General features: G+C 48.1%; 1 protein-coding gene across 2 annotated transcripts; it reads left to right on the top strand.

Annotated features, from left to right (window-relative positions):
• The first annotated feature begins 14,824 nt into the window (after positions 1 to 14,824).
• LOC111160990 (praja ring finger ubiquitin ligase 1) lies at positions 14,825 to 19,539 on the top strand. 2 transcript variants are annotated; one of them, XM_022524417.1, is made up of 2 exons: positions 14,825 to 14,897; positions 17,195 to 19,539. In XM_022524417.1, exon 2 carries the CDS (start codon positions 17,262 to 17,264, stop codon positions 19,089 to 19,091), a length of 1,830 nt encoding a protein of 609 aa, XP_022380125.1. In that variant the 5' UTR covers positions 14,825 to 14,897; positions 17,195 to 17,261; the 3' UTR covers positions 19,092 to 19,539. The 2 variants fall into 2 exon arrangements, with proteins under 2 accessions (XP_022380125.1, XP_022380126.1); XM_022524418.1 differs by lacking the exon at positions 14,825 to 14,897 and having other exon boundaries at positions 16,856 to 17,389; positions 17,954 to 19,539.
• The last annotated feature ends 283 nt before the right edge of the window (positions 19,540 to 19,822 follow it).

Below are 19,822 nucleotides of genomic sequence, written 5' to 3' on the forward strand. Positions count from 1 at the left end.
TGGTGGTCTCCAAGGGACTCCTCAGCTCTGACTTAGAACATTCTGTGTTTCTTTGCAGCTTCTCATGATCCATGGAGCAGGGCCCCGGCCTTCACACATAGGAGGCTATGTCACAAGCACTCAGAATTAAAAGCAGGATTCCTCTGCCCCTCAATCTGGGCTCCCCAAGCCCTTGCCTTTGCCAGGAAGGCCCTGGGCTTGGGGGCAGTGCGGCTTGGGCCCCCCTACTCCAAGTGGTAGGAGGGCTCCCCATCCTGGCTCGTGGGGCCCCAGCTGATGCCCTCCTATAGTCCGATGACATTGCCACAGGTCATGACCAGAGGCATGCTCCCCTTCAAGGTGCTGTGGCTGGACATGAAAAAGGCACATTTTCTGGTGAATTACCTGTGGTTTGCAAATGGGATAAAACAACCCCACAGGACAATTGGCTGATTCAGGTATCACCGGCTCCTGGGTGCAGGTCCTGCCTGGAAATCTGTCCTCTCTCTTATTCTCAGAGTGTGGTCATCTGCTGGGGCCCAGAATAGAAAAGGCCAGAACCTGGCACCTAGCTCCCAGCCTCTCTCTGCCCCAGTGCTCTGCCAGGAAAGAGACCCCATCTGGAGAAGGCAGCCATCTCCACGACAGTTTGGTGTCCCCCCGTGGGTGCTGTTGACAATATTTATTAGGTGACTGCTAGGGGCCACACACTGCTTTGGGGGCTGTGGAGCACAGTAAGCAAACACAGATAGGGTCTCTGCTCTCCGGCTCCGTCTATATTCCCAGGGCAGAGGGACCATCAGCACCCTGGAGGCAAGTTCCAAAGACTGGGCAGGAAACCCGCAGCTTGCGGCAGAACCTGTGAGCATAGATGAGACGGCTGGAAAAAGAGTGTACAGAGTGAGAAGCAAAGGGGCTTGGGATGGAACCGGGGGCACCCCAACACCTCAGAGGAGGGCCGAGGGAGGAAGCAGTCAGGGGTGGGAGGCCTGGGCATTGAACCAAGACAGGAGGAGATTTCCAGGAGGAAGGAATGACCAACCTTCAAATTAGTCCAGTGAATGAAAGGGAGGTCCAGGCAAAGAAGAGAGGTCTCCTTGTTAGGGAGAGGCACCATTGAGTAGTACATATGGAAGGCTGCCTGTCTTGGGCTCCAGAGCCAAGAGGAGATGGTAAATGCAAGCAGTAGTAAAGCAATGTTTATCAAGCACCTATTATATGCCCGGTCCTCAGCATGGGCCCCCATATGCCTCATTCTTTTATTATTATTATTATTATTATTATTATTATCATTATTATTATTAAAGATCTTATTCATTTATTTGACAGAGAGACAGAGTATGAGCAGGGGGAATGGGAGAGGGAGAAGCAGATTTCCTGCTGAGCAGGGAGCCCGATGCTGGGCTTGATCCCAGGACCCTGGGATCATGACCTGAGCTGAAGGCAGACACCCAGCTAACTGAGCCACCCAGGCAACAGCCCCCCTTTTGCCTTATTCTTACATCAATTCTGTCAACAATTTTCTAGATGCAGGGACTTCATGAGAAGCAAAAACAAGGCCCCTACCCTCATGGATCTGGGGACAGGGGAGGCATGGGCAATAGGAGCCATACGTGAATCTGAGTATTTGGCAAAGAAATGTGAAACCGCAACTGGGGTAAGGGTTATAAAGGAGAAGCACAAGGTCCTAATGAGAACCCACTATACTGGGCTCTGACCTGCCGGGAGGGCAGGGCAGACTTCTCTGAGGAGGCCGGCAAGCTGCGATCTGAAGGACAAATGGAAATGGAAGAGGTAAACAGAGGAAGGGGGAGTGTCTCACGCAGAGGGCACCACATATATGAAGGAACCTGAAGGTGGCCAGTGGGAGCAGAGTGAAGAAGGGGAAAGGAAGAGTGAGTCAGGGTGAGGATGGAGGGTGGGCGGAGACTAGATAAGGCTTCACAGGCCATCATGAGGGGTTTTGTCTTTGCCCTACAAGCACAGGAAAGCCATGGAAGGGCTTTAAACAGGAGTACAACATGGTCAGTGTTGTCTTGGAAAGGCCACTCCGGCTTATTGTATGAAGGAAGGGCAAGAGATGATTTGGCCAAGCACTGAGGAAGCTGTTAGGTGGAGTCCAGTAAAAGATGGTGGTAACTTGTCCCAGAATGGAGACAAAGGAGATGGAAACAAGTGGATGGATTAAAAGATGTTTAGGTATTGTTGACAATAGTGAGAAATTGCCTGGTTGTCCATAAGAGGGAAGGTTTCACTCACTTGAGAGGGTCAATTCTCCAGGAGAGGCAGAATGACGGGGGACCCAAAGTACCCATGGAAGTTTGCTCCCAATGAAAAGCAGCGCCTCTATTATAAGAGGAGACGAGTGGCCAGGGAGGGAAGACTCGAGAGCTCATTTGGCTTCGGCCTTGGTTCCAAAATCTCTTGGGGGAACCCCTGGAGTCTGGGAGCTCCAGCCCTACACAGATGTGTGTGGTGGGCTCCATGGAGGTTGTGGCTAGGGAGCTGTATCTCCCTGTCTCCATTGATCAGTGGGTCCTGACATTGACTGAGGGCCTGTCATACCACACACTTGTGCTTGTAACTTCATACCTGGCCTTCACAATGGTCGTGTGCACCATGTTATTAAATCCATTTAAGGGTTGAACACAGTAGGCTCAGGAAGGCTCGTGGTCACAAGGCTAGAAAAACGCCAGGACCCAAATCCAGCAGACCCTAAATCTCCTGATTCCTGGGCCATAGAGAGGTCCTGGCAGAAAGCCATTGAGGAGGTGGGATGAAGGAAGCAACGGAGGCCCAGAGACCCTGAAGAAACCTGTGTATTCTGAAATTCCCTCCAGCTGGGTGTTTCCCACCCAGGGGGTGATTGTGCGATGTCTGGAGACGTTCTGGATGTTACAGCTTGGGGTGGGGGTTCACCTCTGGTGCCCAGTGGGTAGAGGCCAGGGATGTTGCTGAATGTCCTTCAGTAAGCAGGACAGACCTGACAATATAGAGGCCTAGGGTCCCAAATTGCAGAACCCCCAGCCTCAGAAGCTCCCAGGGCCCAGCACTTTCTCATAGTCTCCCAGTCCCTCCTCAAAAGCGATTATCTTCATTGCTGCTACGGGCTTTCTACTTCTGCGATGTGTGTGTCACTGGAAAACATTCCAACAATGCCACAGTGTTTAAAGTATAAAACAAAAGCCAGGCCTCCTCCCTCCCATCCCAATTCCCCAGAGATAACCCTTGTTACTGTAACTTTTAGTGAACAGGTTGAACACCACAAGTGGAAAACAACTTGTTTTTCCCCTGTCCAGTCTCTCTGTGAGCTATTTCTTCTACGCTTCTTGGGTGAGAGCTCAGGAAGAGCCATAACTTTTTCAGCCATTTTCAGAAAATTAAAATAATCCTCCACCGATTGCTCTCAGGAATTAACATGTCCAATCCAGTGTCACAGATGAAAGACACTCCGGACATCACTGAGAGTTAAGGTTTTCCCTTGACCTCTGTTGGGCCTATGAGGCCCAGAAGCAAGGCTGTCATAGCTGACAGGGGTGGGCTTCCTTGTTCCTTCCTTCTGGTTGCAGAGGAGGCCCCAGTAAGGATGCACCATTGTTTATTTACCCAAGTATTCATTAGTGAGTATTGAAGTCATTTCCAGTTTTCCACTTTTATAAATGATGTTGTAACATCCTCATACATATGCCTATCAATACACACTGGTTAAATGGTTTCTTTAGTGTAAATTCCCAGAAGCCAAGCTATGTGTATTTAAAACGATGAAGCCTCGCCAAAGGCAAGGGAAGCAAGGGCAAAAATGAACTATTGGGACTTCATCAAGATCAAAAGCTTTTGCACAGCAAAGGAAACAGTCAACAAAACCAACAGACAACTGACAGAATGGGAGAAGATATTTGAAAATGACATGTCAGATAAAGGGCTAGTATCTGCAATCTATAAAGAGCTTAGCAAACTCAACACCCAAAGAACAAATAATCCAATCAAGAAATGGGCAGAAGACATGAACAGACATTTCTGCAAAGAAGACATCCAGATGGCCAACAGACACATGAAAAAGTGCTCAGCATCACTCGGCATCAGGGAAATACAAATCAAAACCACAATGAGATACCACCTCACACCAGTCAGAATGGCTAAAATTAACAAGTCAGGAAATGACAGATGCTGGCAAGGATGTGGAGAAAGGGGAACCCTCCTCCACTGTTGGTGGGAATGCAAGCTGGAGCAACCACTCTGGAAACAGCATGGGGGTTCCTCAAAATGTTGAAAATAGAGCTACCCTATGACCCAGCAATTGCACTGCTGGGTATTTACCCTAAAGATACAAACATAGTGATACATAGGGTTACACGCACCTGAATATTTATAGCAGCAATGTCCACAATAGCCAAACTATGGAAAGAACCTAGATGTCCATCAACAGATGAATGGATAAAGAAGATGTGGTGTATATATACAATGGAATACTATGCAACCATCAAAAGAAATGAAATCCTACCATTTGTGACAACGTGGATGGAACTAGAGGGTATTATGCTTATCGAAATAAGTCAATCGGAGAAAGACAACTATCATATGATCTCCCTGATTTGAGGAAGTGGAGATACAATATGGGGGGTTTGGGGGGTAGGAAAAGAATAAATGAAACAAGATGGGATAGGGAGGGAGACAAACCGTAAGAGACTCTTAATCTCACAAAACAAACTGAGGGTTTCTGGGGGGAGGGGGTAAGGAGAGGGTGGTGGAGTTATGGACATTGGGGAGGGTATGTGCTATGGTGAGTGCTGTGAAGTGTGTAAACCTGGCGATTCACAGACCTGTACCCCTGGGGCTAATAATACATTATATATTTATAAAAAATTATTAAAATAAAAGGATTCTTAATAAATAAATAAATAAAACGATGAAATCTCTTTCCAGAGTGTTCTCCACAGCAATTGTATCAGTCTGTGCTCCACAGCAGAGGATGAGAGGGCCCGTGAAAGGTCTGTGTATGTATTTCTCTCTGTCTCTGTCTCTCTTTCTCCTAACACAGAGCCTGGCACATACAAAGAAGACTGGGCTGCATTACATATTGAATGAATGGCTGATGAGAGTGGGCTTGGCATCCTGAAGCCCATGAGGGAAGTGTAAAGTCTCTCCCAACGTCTTCTTCCCTCCCTCGCCCCTCACACTTCTGTAGATCCAACATCCTGAACTGCTCTTGAACCTGTCCTTCCCTCTCCATCCATGATCAATGCTGGAATTCAGGCCTTCCCATCTCTTGCCCTGAAGAGTTCTTTGCTGGTCCTCCCATGTGCAATTGTGCCATCTCAGATCCGTTCTTGACACCCCCAGAGTGAAGGCCCTGAAACACCATCCAGTCAGCCTCCCTTCCCACCTCCGGAGACCGACTCCCTCGGGCCCACTCCACAGGGCAGGCTGTTGCCCTGCTCCTGTCACATCTCCTGGGGGCTTCGCCTCCCCCCGCCTTGTACTCCAGCCAGCCACATGACGCTGCCCACCTGCCTCCAGCACAGCAGGCTTTGGCTCTTTGCCCGTGGTTCTCTCTGGCCACACTTTCCTCCTCTTTTTTCCCCATGAGCCGACATGCATTGGTTTGTAGCTCCGCAGCATTCATCCTCTCCTTTTCTTAGACTCCTGCTTCTTTGCAGTGACTTGCCTGCCTCACTGGGGTAAGGTTGGTGAAACACTAAATCTGTGTGTCTGCCTGCTACCATGGGAGCCAAACGGACATAGCCTTCTTCTCCCCAGTCCGGTCTCGCCAGGGAGCAGGCATAGGATGAAGTTTGGTCACTGGACACTCTCTTTAGACTTTGGATCTGGAGCAGGTAGTGTAAGAATAGAAGAGATCATTTTTTAGCTTTATTTTATTTTATTTTATTATGTTATGTTAGTTAGCATACAGTACGTCATTAGTTTTTGATGTAGTGTTCCAAGATTCATTGTTTGCATATAACATCCAGCGCTCCATGCTATCTGTGCCCTCCTTAATACCCATCACCAGGCTCACCCATCCCCCCACCACGTTCCCCTCTGAAACCCTCAGTTTGTTTGTCAGAGCCTCTCATGGTTCACCTTCCCCTCCGATGTCTCTCCCTTCATTTTCCCCTTTCTTCTCCTAATGTCTTTCGTGCTATTCCTTACATTCCTCAAGTAAGTGAAACCATATAATTGTCTTTCTCTGCTTGACTTATTTCTCTCAGCATAATCTCCTCTAGTTCCTTCCATGTCGATGCAAATGTTGGGTATTCATCCTTTCTGATGGCTGAGTAATGTTCCATTGTATATATGAACGGTATCTTCTTTACCCATTCGTCTGTTGAAGGGCATCTCGGCTCCTTCCACAGTTTGGCTATCGTGGACATTGCTGCTAGGAATATCGGGGTCATTTTCATCCATTTCAGCGGCAACTGTCAGGTTGGTGGTATAATGGTGAGCGTGGCTGCCTTCCATTTCAGCGGCAATGCCTTCCTCTAACCCTCCCTACTTCCTACCCCTCCCCTGCTCCTTCCCACCACTGCCTTTGCTTCTGTCTATACCGAAACCTGGTTCTGTAGCCTTTTCCTTGATCGTGTGAGCTCCTTGTAGCCCACCCTCCCAGTTCCACAAATTCCTTTCTCTCATCAGTTACTCAGAGATAGCTTCTGTTGCTCGTGACCGAAAGTTTCTGAGAGAAAGTCCGGCCCAGATGTCCCTTTCTCTGCAAAGCGTTCCCTGGTTCTCTGAACATTCTCATAGCTCCCCGTGCAAAGTGCAACCCACCCTAGGGTGTTTATTTTTTTCTTTCTGTCCCTTCCACTAGAGTAAAAATTCATATTGGTCCCACCATGGTAAACTCAGTGCCTGATACAGAGCCAAGCATTGAAGGCAACCAACATGGAAGGACTAAGCTCATGAACAGGCTCTCGTCCTGCCATGAAAACGATGTCAGTGGCTGCCTCCTTTGTGGGACTTGTGGGAATAACATGAGCAGATTTCTGTTTGGGGCTCTCGTTCTGCCTGCGCCGGGGAAGATGGAGTGGGAGAAGGCAGGGATACAGACAGGAGTGGGGGGTGGGAGTGGCAAGTGGGGCACCTCAGGTGGGAGATGCAGGTGAACTGGATTAAGATGGTTACAGTGGGAACTGAGAGGGGAAGGGACTGACTCTGGAGACCGTAAACCAAGCACTGGAAGTGAACACAAAACTCAGTTGCTTCTGGTAATTCCCAAAGCACAGGCTGGCCATTTAAGATGGCCCCCCTCGCAAGGAGGTGGTGAGGGAGCACATGTGCATGTGCACAGAGGACCGTTAGGGAGGGGGTCACACCGTCTCCAGAATCCCCCTCCTGCCACCAGCCACCACGAAGGCTGCCTGGCCCATTTTCTAAAGAGCTTCCCCAGGCTGCAGGGGAGAGAGGAGAAGGAGGGGCAGCCACCCACACCACTGAGCAGAGGTGAGCTGAGGAGCATCCAGTTCTCTTGTCCCGCTGCCCACAGCCACCACAGGCTGCCAGGTGCCTTGTTTGGGATGAAAGCTTTTAAAAACCCATGTGTATGGATGGTCATGCATTCATTTTTGTTCATTTCACTAATGCTCACTGAGCCTGAAGCACGCAATGCGCCATGGACCCTGATCTTAAGGAGCTCTGGAGCTGGCGGGGGAGAAGATGCGTAATCAGGCAATTAGGAAACAGTGTGAGCGGGAGGTAAGCACTGGTTGCTATGGGAACACGAGGAGAGGCCACAGCTGCTGCTCCTCTCTGAAGAGTGGTGGCAGGAGAAATTAGAGGCATGAGGCGGGCAGACCTGCTTGCCAGGCCCAGGTCCACACTGCCCGGGCATCTAGTTCGGGACAAAATCTTCTGGCACAACGCAACCTGTCACCTCACTGCCTCTCCGAAGAAAGGAGAAAGGCAAGCATGATGATACAAAGGTCAAATGAGACCCTGCGTGTTTGCGCATGGCCCCTAGCTGATTGAGGCTACGTGGTCGGTGCTAGGAATTTTTTTCAAAACATAACTCTTGGGTGAGCGTTTCCCAGGCTACCGGCCACCAGAGGTAGAGCTGTGTACACGATGGACAAGGGCCCTGCCCTCACAGAGGTTATAATAGTAATTTGAGAGGAGAGGCTGATTTAAAAAAAAAATTGCAGCTCAAGTAATTACTCTTGTGATGAGGACCATGATAATGCTGCCAGAGTGGTTCAGAGTAGGAGTACGCCAGGGGGGCTGGGAAGAAAGACTTCCTGGACAAAGTGACATTTCAACAAAGATCAGGAGGAATTAGTCAGCAAGGAGGTGGGGACGCTGCATTCCAAGTACAGTGAACAGCATGGGCGATGGTGCTGAAGCAACAGGGAGTCTGGTATGTTCCAGGCAAGGAGAGGAGGTCTGTGGAAACTGGGGTGGGAGGGCACAGAAGAGGTGGGAATGGGGGAAGCAGGGCGCCAATGAATCTGAGCCTCTGGGCTGTGGTGAGTTCGAACTGGATCCTAGGAGGACAGCCCCCGCCCAAAGTGCCAGTGTTACCCTGACTCCCATAGCTGATCAACTCACCTGTCAGTACCTGAGGTGGGGTCAAGATCAAGGGGCTTGAAACTGGTAGAAGTTTCTGGAGTACAAAAGGGCCATCTCAGTGAGATGTTTAGGCCCCAGCTTATTTTGTGAGTGGGAGCGCTGAGGCCCAGAGAGGAAGAAAGACTTGTTCAGGGTCCCCTGACCAGCAAAGTTGTCAGGTCTGGAACCAGAGCCCGGTCTGAGAGGCCACCCAGGGCTTCAGGCCTCAGCCGAAGTCTGAAGGTGAGGTGGTTTTTGTTTTTGCTTTTGTCTTTTTGGGGAGATGCCCTTGTCTCTCCCTCTCAGCGTAACCAGCAGGGTTTCCAGTCCTTTCTTGCCTTCTTGCACTTCCCCAAGTGTTCTTCTTTTTAAAAGGCACATTTTCCATAACCTCAGCTCCTCATTTGCTTATCCTCCACTCTTCTGCTGTGAATGCGGTAGCCAGGGGCAGGGCTTAGATCCCAGGCTGGGCCCAGAGAAACTACTCCTGTGCCAGCCACACATACAGGCTTACCATGACTTCTGCCCTCGCCAGTCCCCCCAGTCATGTTCCATGAGCAAAGCTCTCCCTGATGACATGGCCACACCATTTTCCTGCCTGGGCAGGCCCCACCATACTCTCAGTCTCTGGCTTTCAGCCACCATCTAATACCATCTCTCCATTGCCGAGATGAGAACAGTGAGGCCTGGGTGGGGGATGGGGATCCACCCAGGGTCCCACCTGAAGGATTGCTGTGCTATGTTCTGGCCTTGTGACTCTGCCTATCCCTACCCCCTGCCCTGCCCCACAACCTCCCAGTATCATCAGCTGGCTCCCTTCTCTCTCTGTTGATGGAAACACAGACGCACCAAGGGTCAAAGGGAAATTCTGTGGAGAGAGGGTGGCCCAGCACTTCCTGAGCAGAGGCTGCAGGGGGAAGAACAAGGGGAACCTGTTCTCTGCCTCTCCGGCTTAGCTGGTGTCACATGCCTGCTAGTCCGCTACTCGCTCCCTGCCACTCGGGGCCAGCCGTTCAGGCATGGATAAAGTGAGCTGCTCTAGGCCTCCATCAGGAAATGCCCCACTTGGGGCATTGCCTCCTTTTCAGTGAAGAACTGAGGCCACCACACTCTTCCTGCCTCAGGCCTGGAAGTAGCCTGCTTTGGAGCTGATGGTCCTGGCCTCAAATTCCAGCTCTACCACCTCTAGCTGAGTAGCCTTGGACAAATTCCTTACAGTCTCTGAGCCTCGGCTTTCCCATCGGAATGTACGAATTGCTACCTTGCCAGCTAGCTATGAAGATTAAATGAACGAGCGTATGTAAAGAGCCTGGCAGATGATAGGGGTTTGACAAATGTCGGTCTCCTCCCCCACGCTCTGGGCTTGCCCCTCCGGCCCCACTCCCAGCAATCTCTACCTGGTTTTTGCCAGAGATCCTTGGGGAGAGGCTGGCACAAGGTCTTGGCGAGAGCTTCTTGGCTCTGGAGAGAAGAAAAGAGAGCTGTATCCCACAGTAGACAGTCTTAATCCCTGACACTCAGCAGGAGGCACACAGTGTGAAGTTAAGCCAGGGGAAAGGATGAAGGGCAGGAGACATTGGAGGGATGGAGAAGGGGGCAGGTGGCTTTGTAGCCTGTGGGAAGTCAGGACAGCAAGTAGAGGGCCAAACGGCATGGGGGTCCATCCTGCCCGGCCAGGCACTACCAGACAGGAGAGACAAAGGAGGAAGCTTCTGAACTGCAGGTTGCTTGAACCTCTTCTGATGGTAGCTACTCTTAGGCGATCCTGGGGCCTAGCATCTCTGTGTCATTGGGACCCATCCAGGCTCTAACATGAGACTTAGCCTAGCCCCATCCAGCTTCAGACATCTGGTCCCCCACCCCACGTCCCTGCTCTGTCCCCTTTACCTTGAGCCAGGGTCAGAGTTGATTGCCCTCATTGTCTGTCTCCACAGCCAAACCCCTGATGCCCATTCCAATCAGAGTTCCCTTTGGATCCATTATTCCCTACCACACAGTCGTCCCCAACCATCACTGGCTGCAACCTTACAATTATTCTTCACAAGGAATTCCTCTCTGTCTCCAAAGTCATCAGCATTAATTGCTACAAAGAGTACTTAAATTTGAGGCTCTGATGCATGTGGCTGAAATGTATCCACTGGCTCCCCTGCCCCCTCTTTCAGCCCAGAGCATGGCCGGAAAGATGCCAAGCAGGGGTCAGTTGAGTCTGGGGCCAGCAGTGGCCCTCCATCTCCAACTCTGGTGATGACTGAGTCTGTGGCATGGATCAGAGCTAACTCTGCAGCTCGGATCAAGGCTGAGTTTGTGACCAGGTTCAGGGCTCAGCCTGACCAGGGTTTGTAAGTTTCTTTCAGTCGTCAACAACAGAGTTCAACTCTGGCTAACATGGGCAGAAGAGAAGACTGTATTTCAAAGATCCTGGGGTGGTCTTCGGAATTGGTTGATTCGAACATGACTCAGCTCCAGTCCTCCCAGTGTCTGTGTGTCTCCTTCTGGCTTTCAGATCCCTAGGAGAAGAGTCTAGTTAACCCAGCACGGGTCAGGAGTCTGTGCTCCAGGATCAGTCAGGCTAGCCATGGTGCAGGGCCATGCATTGACTGTGGAAATGGGAAGGGCCCCAGCCTTGGGGGGAAAAGCAATCTGGCATCATCTACTAAAATTAAAAGGCTACACATCATTCGATGTGGCAGTTCTAGTTTTGGGACATTATTCCATGGAAATGAAGGCCCTGACACCTTAGGACCTATAAGTAAAAAGACATGTAGCACAGCAGTGTTCACAGTGTCAAAAAAAAAAAAAAAAAAAAAAAAAAAAAAAAAATAGAATAATAATCATCTATCAATCAGCTGATGGCTGGACAGATTATGGCAAATCCACAACGTAAATACTAGGCAGCCACTGAAGATTAGTAATTCAAGCCCTACCAGTTGATTTCAGGGTGTATTACTTAGTAAGAACAGCAAGAAGGGCAAAAATATATAGATAATCCTATTTTAACGAAAAAGGACAAGCAAAAACCCGTGCACACAGCACACATGTACATATATACACATAGCATACATCTACCTGCATATGATTATTCACATATAAAGAAAAACATGAAATAATGGATACTAGTTACTGAAGTAGGTTATGGGGAGCAGTGATACAGTTAGAGGAGAGAGACAAGTACGCAGAAGAAAAGGCTGTAACATTCTATAGGCATGCATATATATTTATATATATAGCAGCGCATATTGTCCCCAGGTTTTCATTTGTGCTTTAGTTTACTTAGAATTGTTTATCTATCTCTGTAAGTTTTGCCTATCAGAAGATGTAATTAAGTCTTTTCTTTTTTTGCTCCTGCATGTTTTGTCAAATTTATAGAGGTCTTGTCTCCAGGATTTTAAAGAAATTTCTCTTGTTTATTTTAAGTACTTTTATAAATTCATATAAATTCATAAATTTCATATTAAAGAAAACACCAATTAGGAGAAGATATTTGCAACTGTACAAATATAACCGACATCTGGTCTCTGGGATATAGAAAGAATTCCTAGAAATAAATAAATTGGTACAACCACTTTGGAAAATGGATTGGCAATACCTGTTGAAGCTGAGGTGCTCCTATCCATGTCCTGGCCCAAATGAGCCCCACTTCCTAGAATTTCTGCCCTTGTGTAATCCCCTCTCCATGAGTGTGGGCTAGACCTACTAATTCATTTTTAATAAGTAAAATATGGTAAAAGTGTTAGGATGTCTCTCCTGAGATCTGCCTTGAAGAAACGTTAAAAGAAATTATTCAGAAAGAAAAAAAATGATATAGGTCAGCAACTTGTATCTACATTTAAAAACAATAGGAGATTTGAGTAAGAATAAATGAAAGTATAAATAAGATAAAAGCTTGCATTTTTCTTCTTCTTAACTGATCTAACAAATAACAGTAAGTTCAAAAAAATAATAGCAGCAATGTAATGGATGGTAATGGTTTACGGATAAGTGAAATGAATGAAAGCAAAGTTATAAGGGGCAGGAGGGAAGAATTGGAAATACTCTGTTACAAGGTACCCACACTACCCATGAAGTAGTATTGTGTCACTTGAAAATGGGCTTGGATTAGTTACAAACGTACATTACAAACTCAAGGACAACCACTAAAAAATCTAAAAATAAGCAATATAATTGAAATTATAAAAGAGAAGAGAAAATGGAATTTTATAAAATGCCCAGTTAGTTATAAAAGTACATTACAAACTTAAGGACAACCACTAAAAAATGTAAAAATTAGCAATATAGTTGAAATTATAAAAGAGAAGAGAAAATGGAATTTTATAAAATGCCCAGTTAAAATTAGAGAAGGCAGAAAAAAATGGAAGACAAAAAAAGAAACAAGGAACAAAGGCAATGAATAGGAATGCTTATAATTTGGCAAATATTAATCCAACTACACCAATAGTCACTTTAATTGTGAATGGTCTAACTACACCAGTTTAAAAAGCAAGGGACAATCAGAATGGATTTTAAAAAAAGAGACCCAAGTATATATTGTTTACAAGAAACCCATTCTAAATATAAAGACACAGAGAGATGAAAAGTAAGTGGATAGAGGAAGGTATACACACTAACATTAATAAAAAGAAAGCTGGAATAACTGTTAATTCCAGACAAAGCAGATTTCAGAACAAGAAACATTATCAGGGATAAATCCGGGCAATACATAATGATAAAGGTTATCAGTTCAGATCTGAGAATCTGAAGAAAATAAATTTGCTCAATCTGTATGACAGGTACATGCAAATGTGCATTTTATGCTCTACTTTCTTGTGTATTTGAAATATTTTAATTTTTTGATGAAAAATGCATCCTTTCTTGAGTACAAAAAATATATATAGATTAGGTTTATTAACTGTGTTATTCAGTCTCTCTGTATCCTTATTTATTTTATAGTCTATTTGGTTCATTTATTCCATAATAAGTGTGGTTAAGTCTCCCACTATAATTGAAAACTTTCTGATCTCTCTTTATATTTTAACATATTAGCCTCATATACTTTGAAATCACACTGCTTGGCATAGAAACTTTACTGACTGCATCTTCTTTCTCTGTGAATGAAACAAACTGTTTTGTTCTCTTTAATGTTTTTTACTTTGAGTCCTTGGATTTTTTTTGATATTAACTTGCTACATGTCTCTTACCTTCTCTTTTCTTTTCTTCTTTTTAAAATTCCTTCCTTCCCCTCCCTCTCTCCTTCCTTCGTTCCTTCCAGTATTTAAGTGGCATATTTTCCATTTCTATATGTGCTTTACGTGAAACTCATATAAACAGTGTATAACCAGATTTCGAAAAAACAAAATACTTAAAATGAGAGTCTGCTTTTTATAGGTGTTAATCCATACTACATACTGATATATTTGGATTTATTCCTGCCCTTTTAAAAAAAATACCCTTTCTTGTTGCTTCCCACTCCATTTCTGCCCTATGATAGACCGATTTTTCTCTTTGTTCTACATATTATTTCTTTAATGGTTTGACAGTTACACATATAACCTATTTCTATTATGTTGTGACCCCTAATATTTCTTGTTCTTCTATTATGCATTTTAATTCCAAGAACAAAACTTTGCTATTGTTGTGAACATGGGAAGTCTTTACATTCGATGTAAATACTAAAAATACGTTGTAAAGTGCAATTAAAAAAAACCAGGAGTTCAGTAAAATTATACAAATCCAAAAGGTATAGTTATAATATTTTTAAGCTGCAATGCGATTACCGGATCCTGATCAGGTATTGCGCTTTATGACTGATTTCTTTTGGATGGAGAAGCTTGATTTTGTCATTAACAGCAAGAAATTCTACTGTAAACAGTTCAATTGCTTCAATTATCAGGTTAAAAAAAATTACAACCCTAGATATAGTTTCACATTTTCCATACTTCTAGTAAGAGCCATAACATATAACATAGAGTATGATATATTATTATAATTACTTTAATATTGGAATTAATCAGAAAGAATTTTTAGATTTCATCTTCAAAAAAAAAAGAGAGAGAGAACAGAAGGGAGTTTGGCGAAATGTTTAACATTTGTTAAAGCTGGCTGTTGGTTACATTTTTTGCTGTCCTTTTCAGTATCCTTGACGATTTCATCATTTAAAATGAAATAATGCTTTGGGGCCCACCCTGATTTGTCGAGAGCAGCTGCCGCCCCCGCCACATCAAGGGGGCGGGCCCCACCGACGCCACAATCACTTCCTCCGCCGCAGTCGCCGCCCGCCCTGTTGCTGTCTGCCGGGGGAGGAGCTGGAGACCAGGAGCAGCGGCTCTGGCGGTCGGTCGGTCGTGGCGGTCGGAGGTCCAAGAGCTCTGCGTCTCTCGAAAGCGTGCGGGTGTCCGGACTGGGTGAGTGAAGGCTGTTTCCTTCCTCAATTCCTCCAGACGGGGCGGTGGGACAGGGGGCCTGGCATGGGGACGAGGATTCGGGGTCCTCTAGCGAACAGATTTTTCAGGCTCGCCCCTCGGGAAGGGGTGGGGCGGACGCAAGACCTGACTGCAGAGTGAGGCCTGTGTCCCACGACCTGTCTGGGGGCTCCCTCCTCCGTCCCCCAGCCCCTTCCGTGTGGCGTGGCCCCCACTCGAAGGGCTTTAATCCCTGTTTGAGAGGGGAGTGGTGGTCGGGGCCCTCTCCTTCCTCCCTTCTTGGTCCCTTTGCGGAGCACTCAATGGCCTTTCTTCCCCCATTTTGCAGTTGTTTTGCTGAATAATAAATTGTTAAGATTTTTAGGTAAATATATTATTGTTCCCAGGAAAATAATTGTCGGAAAAACAAATTATTCCCAGGGAGAAACTAGACCCTCGCACGCCTTTTCTTTTTTTCCCCTTCCCTGGCCATCTGTTTGGATTTGCCGTTTGAGCCCATAACGTTTCCCTGTCCCTCATTATGACATTGTGGCCCCCTCCCCCTCCCCGTGTCTCGCGTGTGTGGGCAGGGACCTACACATACACGCATGCATGCATGGCACGCACACACGCATGCGCGCACGTGCCCGCAGGTGTACATATGTACACACACACACACACACAGAAACCTTCCATTGCAGCCCCCTCCCTGCACCCCCCCTCCAAGGTTCTGGAACATCCCCTTCCCCTTGCACACATGGATACACACATACATACCCTCTTGCACACTGTCACACCGTCAGTGCCTTTCCCTGCTTTTCATGGCCTGCCCCATACACACCTCCAGAAGCAGCCCCCTCCTTCTTCGGCCTCTGTATGCTCTGGTGAGTGCACACACACACACAATACACACAGACACCCCTTTGGGGGCTGCCTTAGTTCTTGCCTGCCACATACACACATCAGGATATCCTTTGATTGCTGGCCCCTCTTTCACATGCCACATACGTACATATGCACCCTCACGCTCTCATTCACACAGCCCTCACAAATGCTCCCAGCCCTGCTCCCTGCCTGCTGCATCTGTGCACAGACAGCCCTCCTCTACTGTTCCCGGCCGTGCATGCACTCACATTCACACTCACACTCACAGAAATCCTCACTCAGGGACAACAACCGCTCCTCCCTGCTATAGCCCCCTTCACAAACACACATATTTCCCTGACTGCTGGCCCCATTCCACCCAGTGGCCACCCACACATCCCTCTCCCGTGCTGTCCCTCTCGTGGATGCATTTGCTTGCACTGACATGTCTCTATTGTTGCCTCCCATTTCACTGAACACGCACATGCAGACCATAGGCCGCCCCTGGCCGGTGCCACCAAACCTTTTCTCGCCCGCCACAGACACGTACACAGGCGCCCTTGCGCCGAGTTGCAGCGGCTGCACATACGACCACGCACGCACACTCTCTTTCTGTCATGCTTGCACACACCCCTCTCCTCTGAAGTCACCCCACCTGCACCTGTCGTTCTCCTGCCCACATCCAGAACAGGTCTCATCCTGTCTGATGCTAATGCCTCTCCCCAATACACCTGTCCCCTCCCCCTACAAACACAGGCCTCTCTTCACAGCATGATGGCTGGTTCCGCCCCCCCACCTTCCACCTGCCCCTCTCCTCCTGACAGACACGTAGGCACTCACGAACATGTGGTGATCTATATTTTCCACCCTATTCCAATTTGCATTTCTCCTGTCTGTCTGCAGGGCTCAGAAAAGACACAGACACCCCATAAAATAACCGCAATAGTCTTTCCTCTTCCACGTTGGCATAATTCCACAGTGCTTCACCCACCTTACCAGGGTCCAGTCACCGCCCCTGCCTCCAATCTTCTGTCAGATTCTCCCGTAAGTCTGGCTTTCCTATCAACCCAGTTTTGTAATCATTTTGCCAACATTAAAAATGTGTTCCAGGTCTACACCTGACAGTCACTGGAATGCTACTTCAGGCCTTAGAAGAAAGTGAAACTAATTGTAAAGGCCCCTTATTCTTTCTGTTACCTGCCTGCTGAAGTGGAAATAGATCTCCCTGCTCTCTTATTCCGAACTGAGTTGGCGCTCCCATCTCCAAAGCTTGTGCAGGGAGCAGGAGCCTTTCCACTTGAGGCCCAGCCGTATTGGAAACCCTGCTAAGGCAGAGCCATGGGTCAGGAATCTAGCAAGCCTGTGTGGCCCAAGCCAGCAGGAGGGTATCAGTCCAATACAGGCAGGAGGTATGGAAGAAGGCATGCTTATGTCAGTTTCAGGCCATCCACGAGCCAGCAGGAAAGGATTTCCAGCCAGAGAAAGACGACCTCGGAAGTCCCAATGCACAGATCAGCCCCCAGTCAAACCACCAAGAGGAGCCGGTCGCCATTTTCCATCACTCGTCGTAGTTGGGAAGACAGTGAGAGCTCTGGAGCCAGCCTGAATGTTGATAATGAGGACTACTCCAGGTACCCACCAAGAGAGTACAGGGCCTCGGGTAGCAGAAGAGGAATGGCTTATGGACATGTTGACTCTTTCGGGGCAGATGATAGTGAGGAGGAGGGGGCTGGGCCTGTTGAGCGAGCGCCAGTGAGAGGGAAAACTGGCAAGTTTAAAGATGATAAGCCGTATGACCCAGAGAAAGGGGCCAGGTCCTTGGCTGGGGTGCCCCCACAGTTCTCTAGCTTTAAGCGTGATGTGAGAGAGGAGCTTGACAAGTTAGATCCAGCCCCTGCGGCCAGACGCTCTGCTAGCAGAGCCGAGTTCCTGCAGCAAAGTAGCATGGCCTCTCAGACATCTGCTGAAGGCAAGGTGGCAACCACCGGCGACAGCCTGGAGAGGCAGAGACGGGAGCAGAGTTTACCTGCACGTCCCAGCAGGGCTCCTGTGAGTATTTGTGGTGGGGGGAAAGACCCCCCAAAGAGTGCAGAGGAGCCGGTGGTGAGGCCCAAAATCAGAAATCTGGCCAGCCCCAACTGCGTGAAACCAAAAATATTTTTTGATACTGATGATGATGATGATATGCCACATAGTACTTCCAGGTGGAGGGATACGGCCAACACGGCTGAAGGCCGCTCGGACGGCCTGGCAAGAAGAGCCAGAGGCGAGAGTTCAAGCGGCTACTCTGAGCCGAAGTACCCCGAAGACAAGAGGGAGGCCAGGAAGGACCAAGTGAAGCCAGAGAAGGTGCCAAGACGCCGACGAACCATGGCCGACCCCGACTTCTGGACGTACAGCGACGACTACTACAAGTACTGCGATGAAGACTCCGACAGTGACAAAGAGTGGACTGCTGCTCTGCGTCGCAAGTATCGTGGACGGGAGCAAAATCTGTCATCCAGCGGGGAAAGCTGGGAAACTCTGCTGGGGAAGGAAGAGCACGAGGCTGAGCAGGTCAGGGGGAACACCAGCGCTGGGGCCAGCTCTAGCGCCGGGGCCAGTGGTGGTAGTGGTGGTGGCAGTGGTGGTGGTGGTGGCGGCAGCGGTGGCGGCAGTGGCAGCGGCGGCGGTGGTGGTGGCGGTGGCGGCAGTGGCAGCGGCGGTGGCAGTGGCCAACTTGAAGAAATCCAAGGAGCATGTCTTCGGGAGGAGGAGCAGGTGTCCCCAAGAGGAGGCGAAGTTCCTTGGCTCCAGTACAATGAAAATGAGAGTAGCAGTGAGGGGGATAATGAATCGGGTCAGGAGTTCCTGCAGCCCGGGGTGTTCATGCTGGATGGAAACAACAACCTTGAAGACGACTCCAGCGTGAGCGAAGACCTCGAAGTGGATTGGAGCCTCTTTGATGGATTCGCAGACGGCTTGGGGGTGGCCGAAGCCATCTCCTACGTGGATCCTCAGTTTCTCACCTACATGGCACTTGAAGAACGCTTGGCCCAAGCGATGGAAACCGCCCTCGCGCACTTGGAGTCTCTTGCTGTGGATGTGGAGGTGGCCAATCCGCCGGCCAGCAAGGAGAGCATCGACACTCTCCCCGAGATCCTGGTCACCGAGGATCACAGTGCAGTGGGGCAGGAAATGTGTTGCCCCATCTGTTGTAGTGAATATGTGAAGGGGGAGGTGGCAACCGAGTTGCCTTGCCACCACTATTTTCACAAGCCGTGCGTGTCCATCTGGCTTCAGAAGTCGGGCACCTGCCCCGTGTGCCGCTGCATGTTCCCTCCCCCACTCTAAGACCAGGGCTCTTTACTCCTGGTCAGATGATTGTCCCCATCTGAAACCCGCAATACCGCAGGAGCCCACTCGAAATTAACAATTGCAATGAAAGCCGTGATTAATCTGCACCTGTTGATTCCTTGTGATTATTTCCAATGTGAAAATGGTTGTGTGCGATTGCATTAAAAATCACCTGTCTATCTTAGAGGTTAGAAAAGGAAGACTAAACTTTCTAAACGCTACTTGAGATTGCAGTAAAAACATACATTTTCTAACCGGAAAGTTGAGATAAGTTGCGTTTGTTTTCTTCGGTAGACTATGTTGCTGTTAACCGTAACGTCAAGTTTATCTGTTAACTATGTCCAGAAGGCATCATCATTTCTGTTGCATGTTATGGGTTAATGTTCCTGTAATTGCAGTGCCGTAAAAGCTTATTAAAGTTCTCCTTTTGGTTTTACATGGTACAGTGGAATTGTTTGGTTTTGTCTAAAATGGTGGTACTAAGTGACTTTATAATTGATCCCTTGCACCTGCATCAAAAATAGGGTTTTGTGGGTTGTTGTTTGTTTTCTGGTGTTCCCAGTAGAAAAACTTTAATGTCACTGGAAATGCTGACCCCAACAAGAGCAAGAAATTAAGGGTGACAATTTCTATAAGTAGGAATACAGTGTATGATTGTCAGACTACTCTAGGGGCAAAGGTCACATAGACAGTACCCTGTCAGTCTGTGGGAAGGAAAGAGACAATGA

The sequence above is a fragment of the Enhydra lutris genome, unplaced genomic scaffold (genome assembly GCF_002288905.1).
Source record: "Enhydra lutris kenyoni isolate GAN:26980312 unplaced genomic scaffold, ASM228890v2 scaffoldscaffold81, whole genome shotgun sequence".
NCBI lineage: Eukaryota > Metazoa > Chordata > Mammalia > Carnivora > Mustelidae > Enhydra > Enhydra lutris.

Coding starts and splice junctions, on each gene's coding strand:
- LOC111160990 (XM_022524417.1), top strand. CDS start 17,262: ATGCACAGATCAGCCCCCAGTCAAACCACCAAGAGGAGCCGGTCGCCA.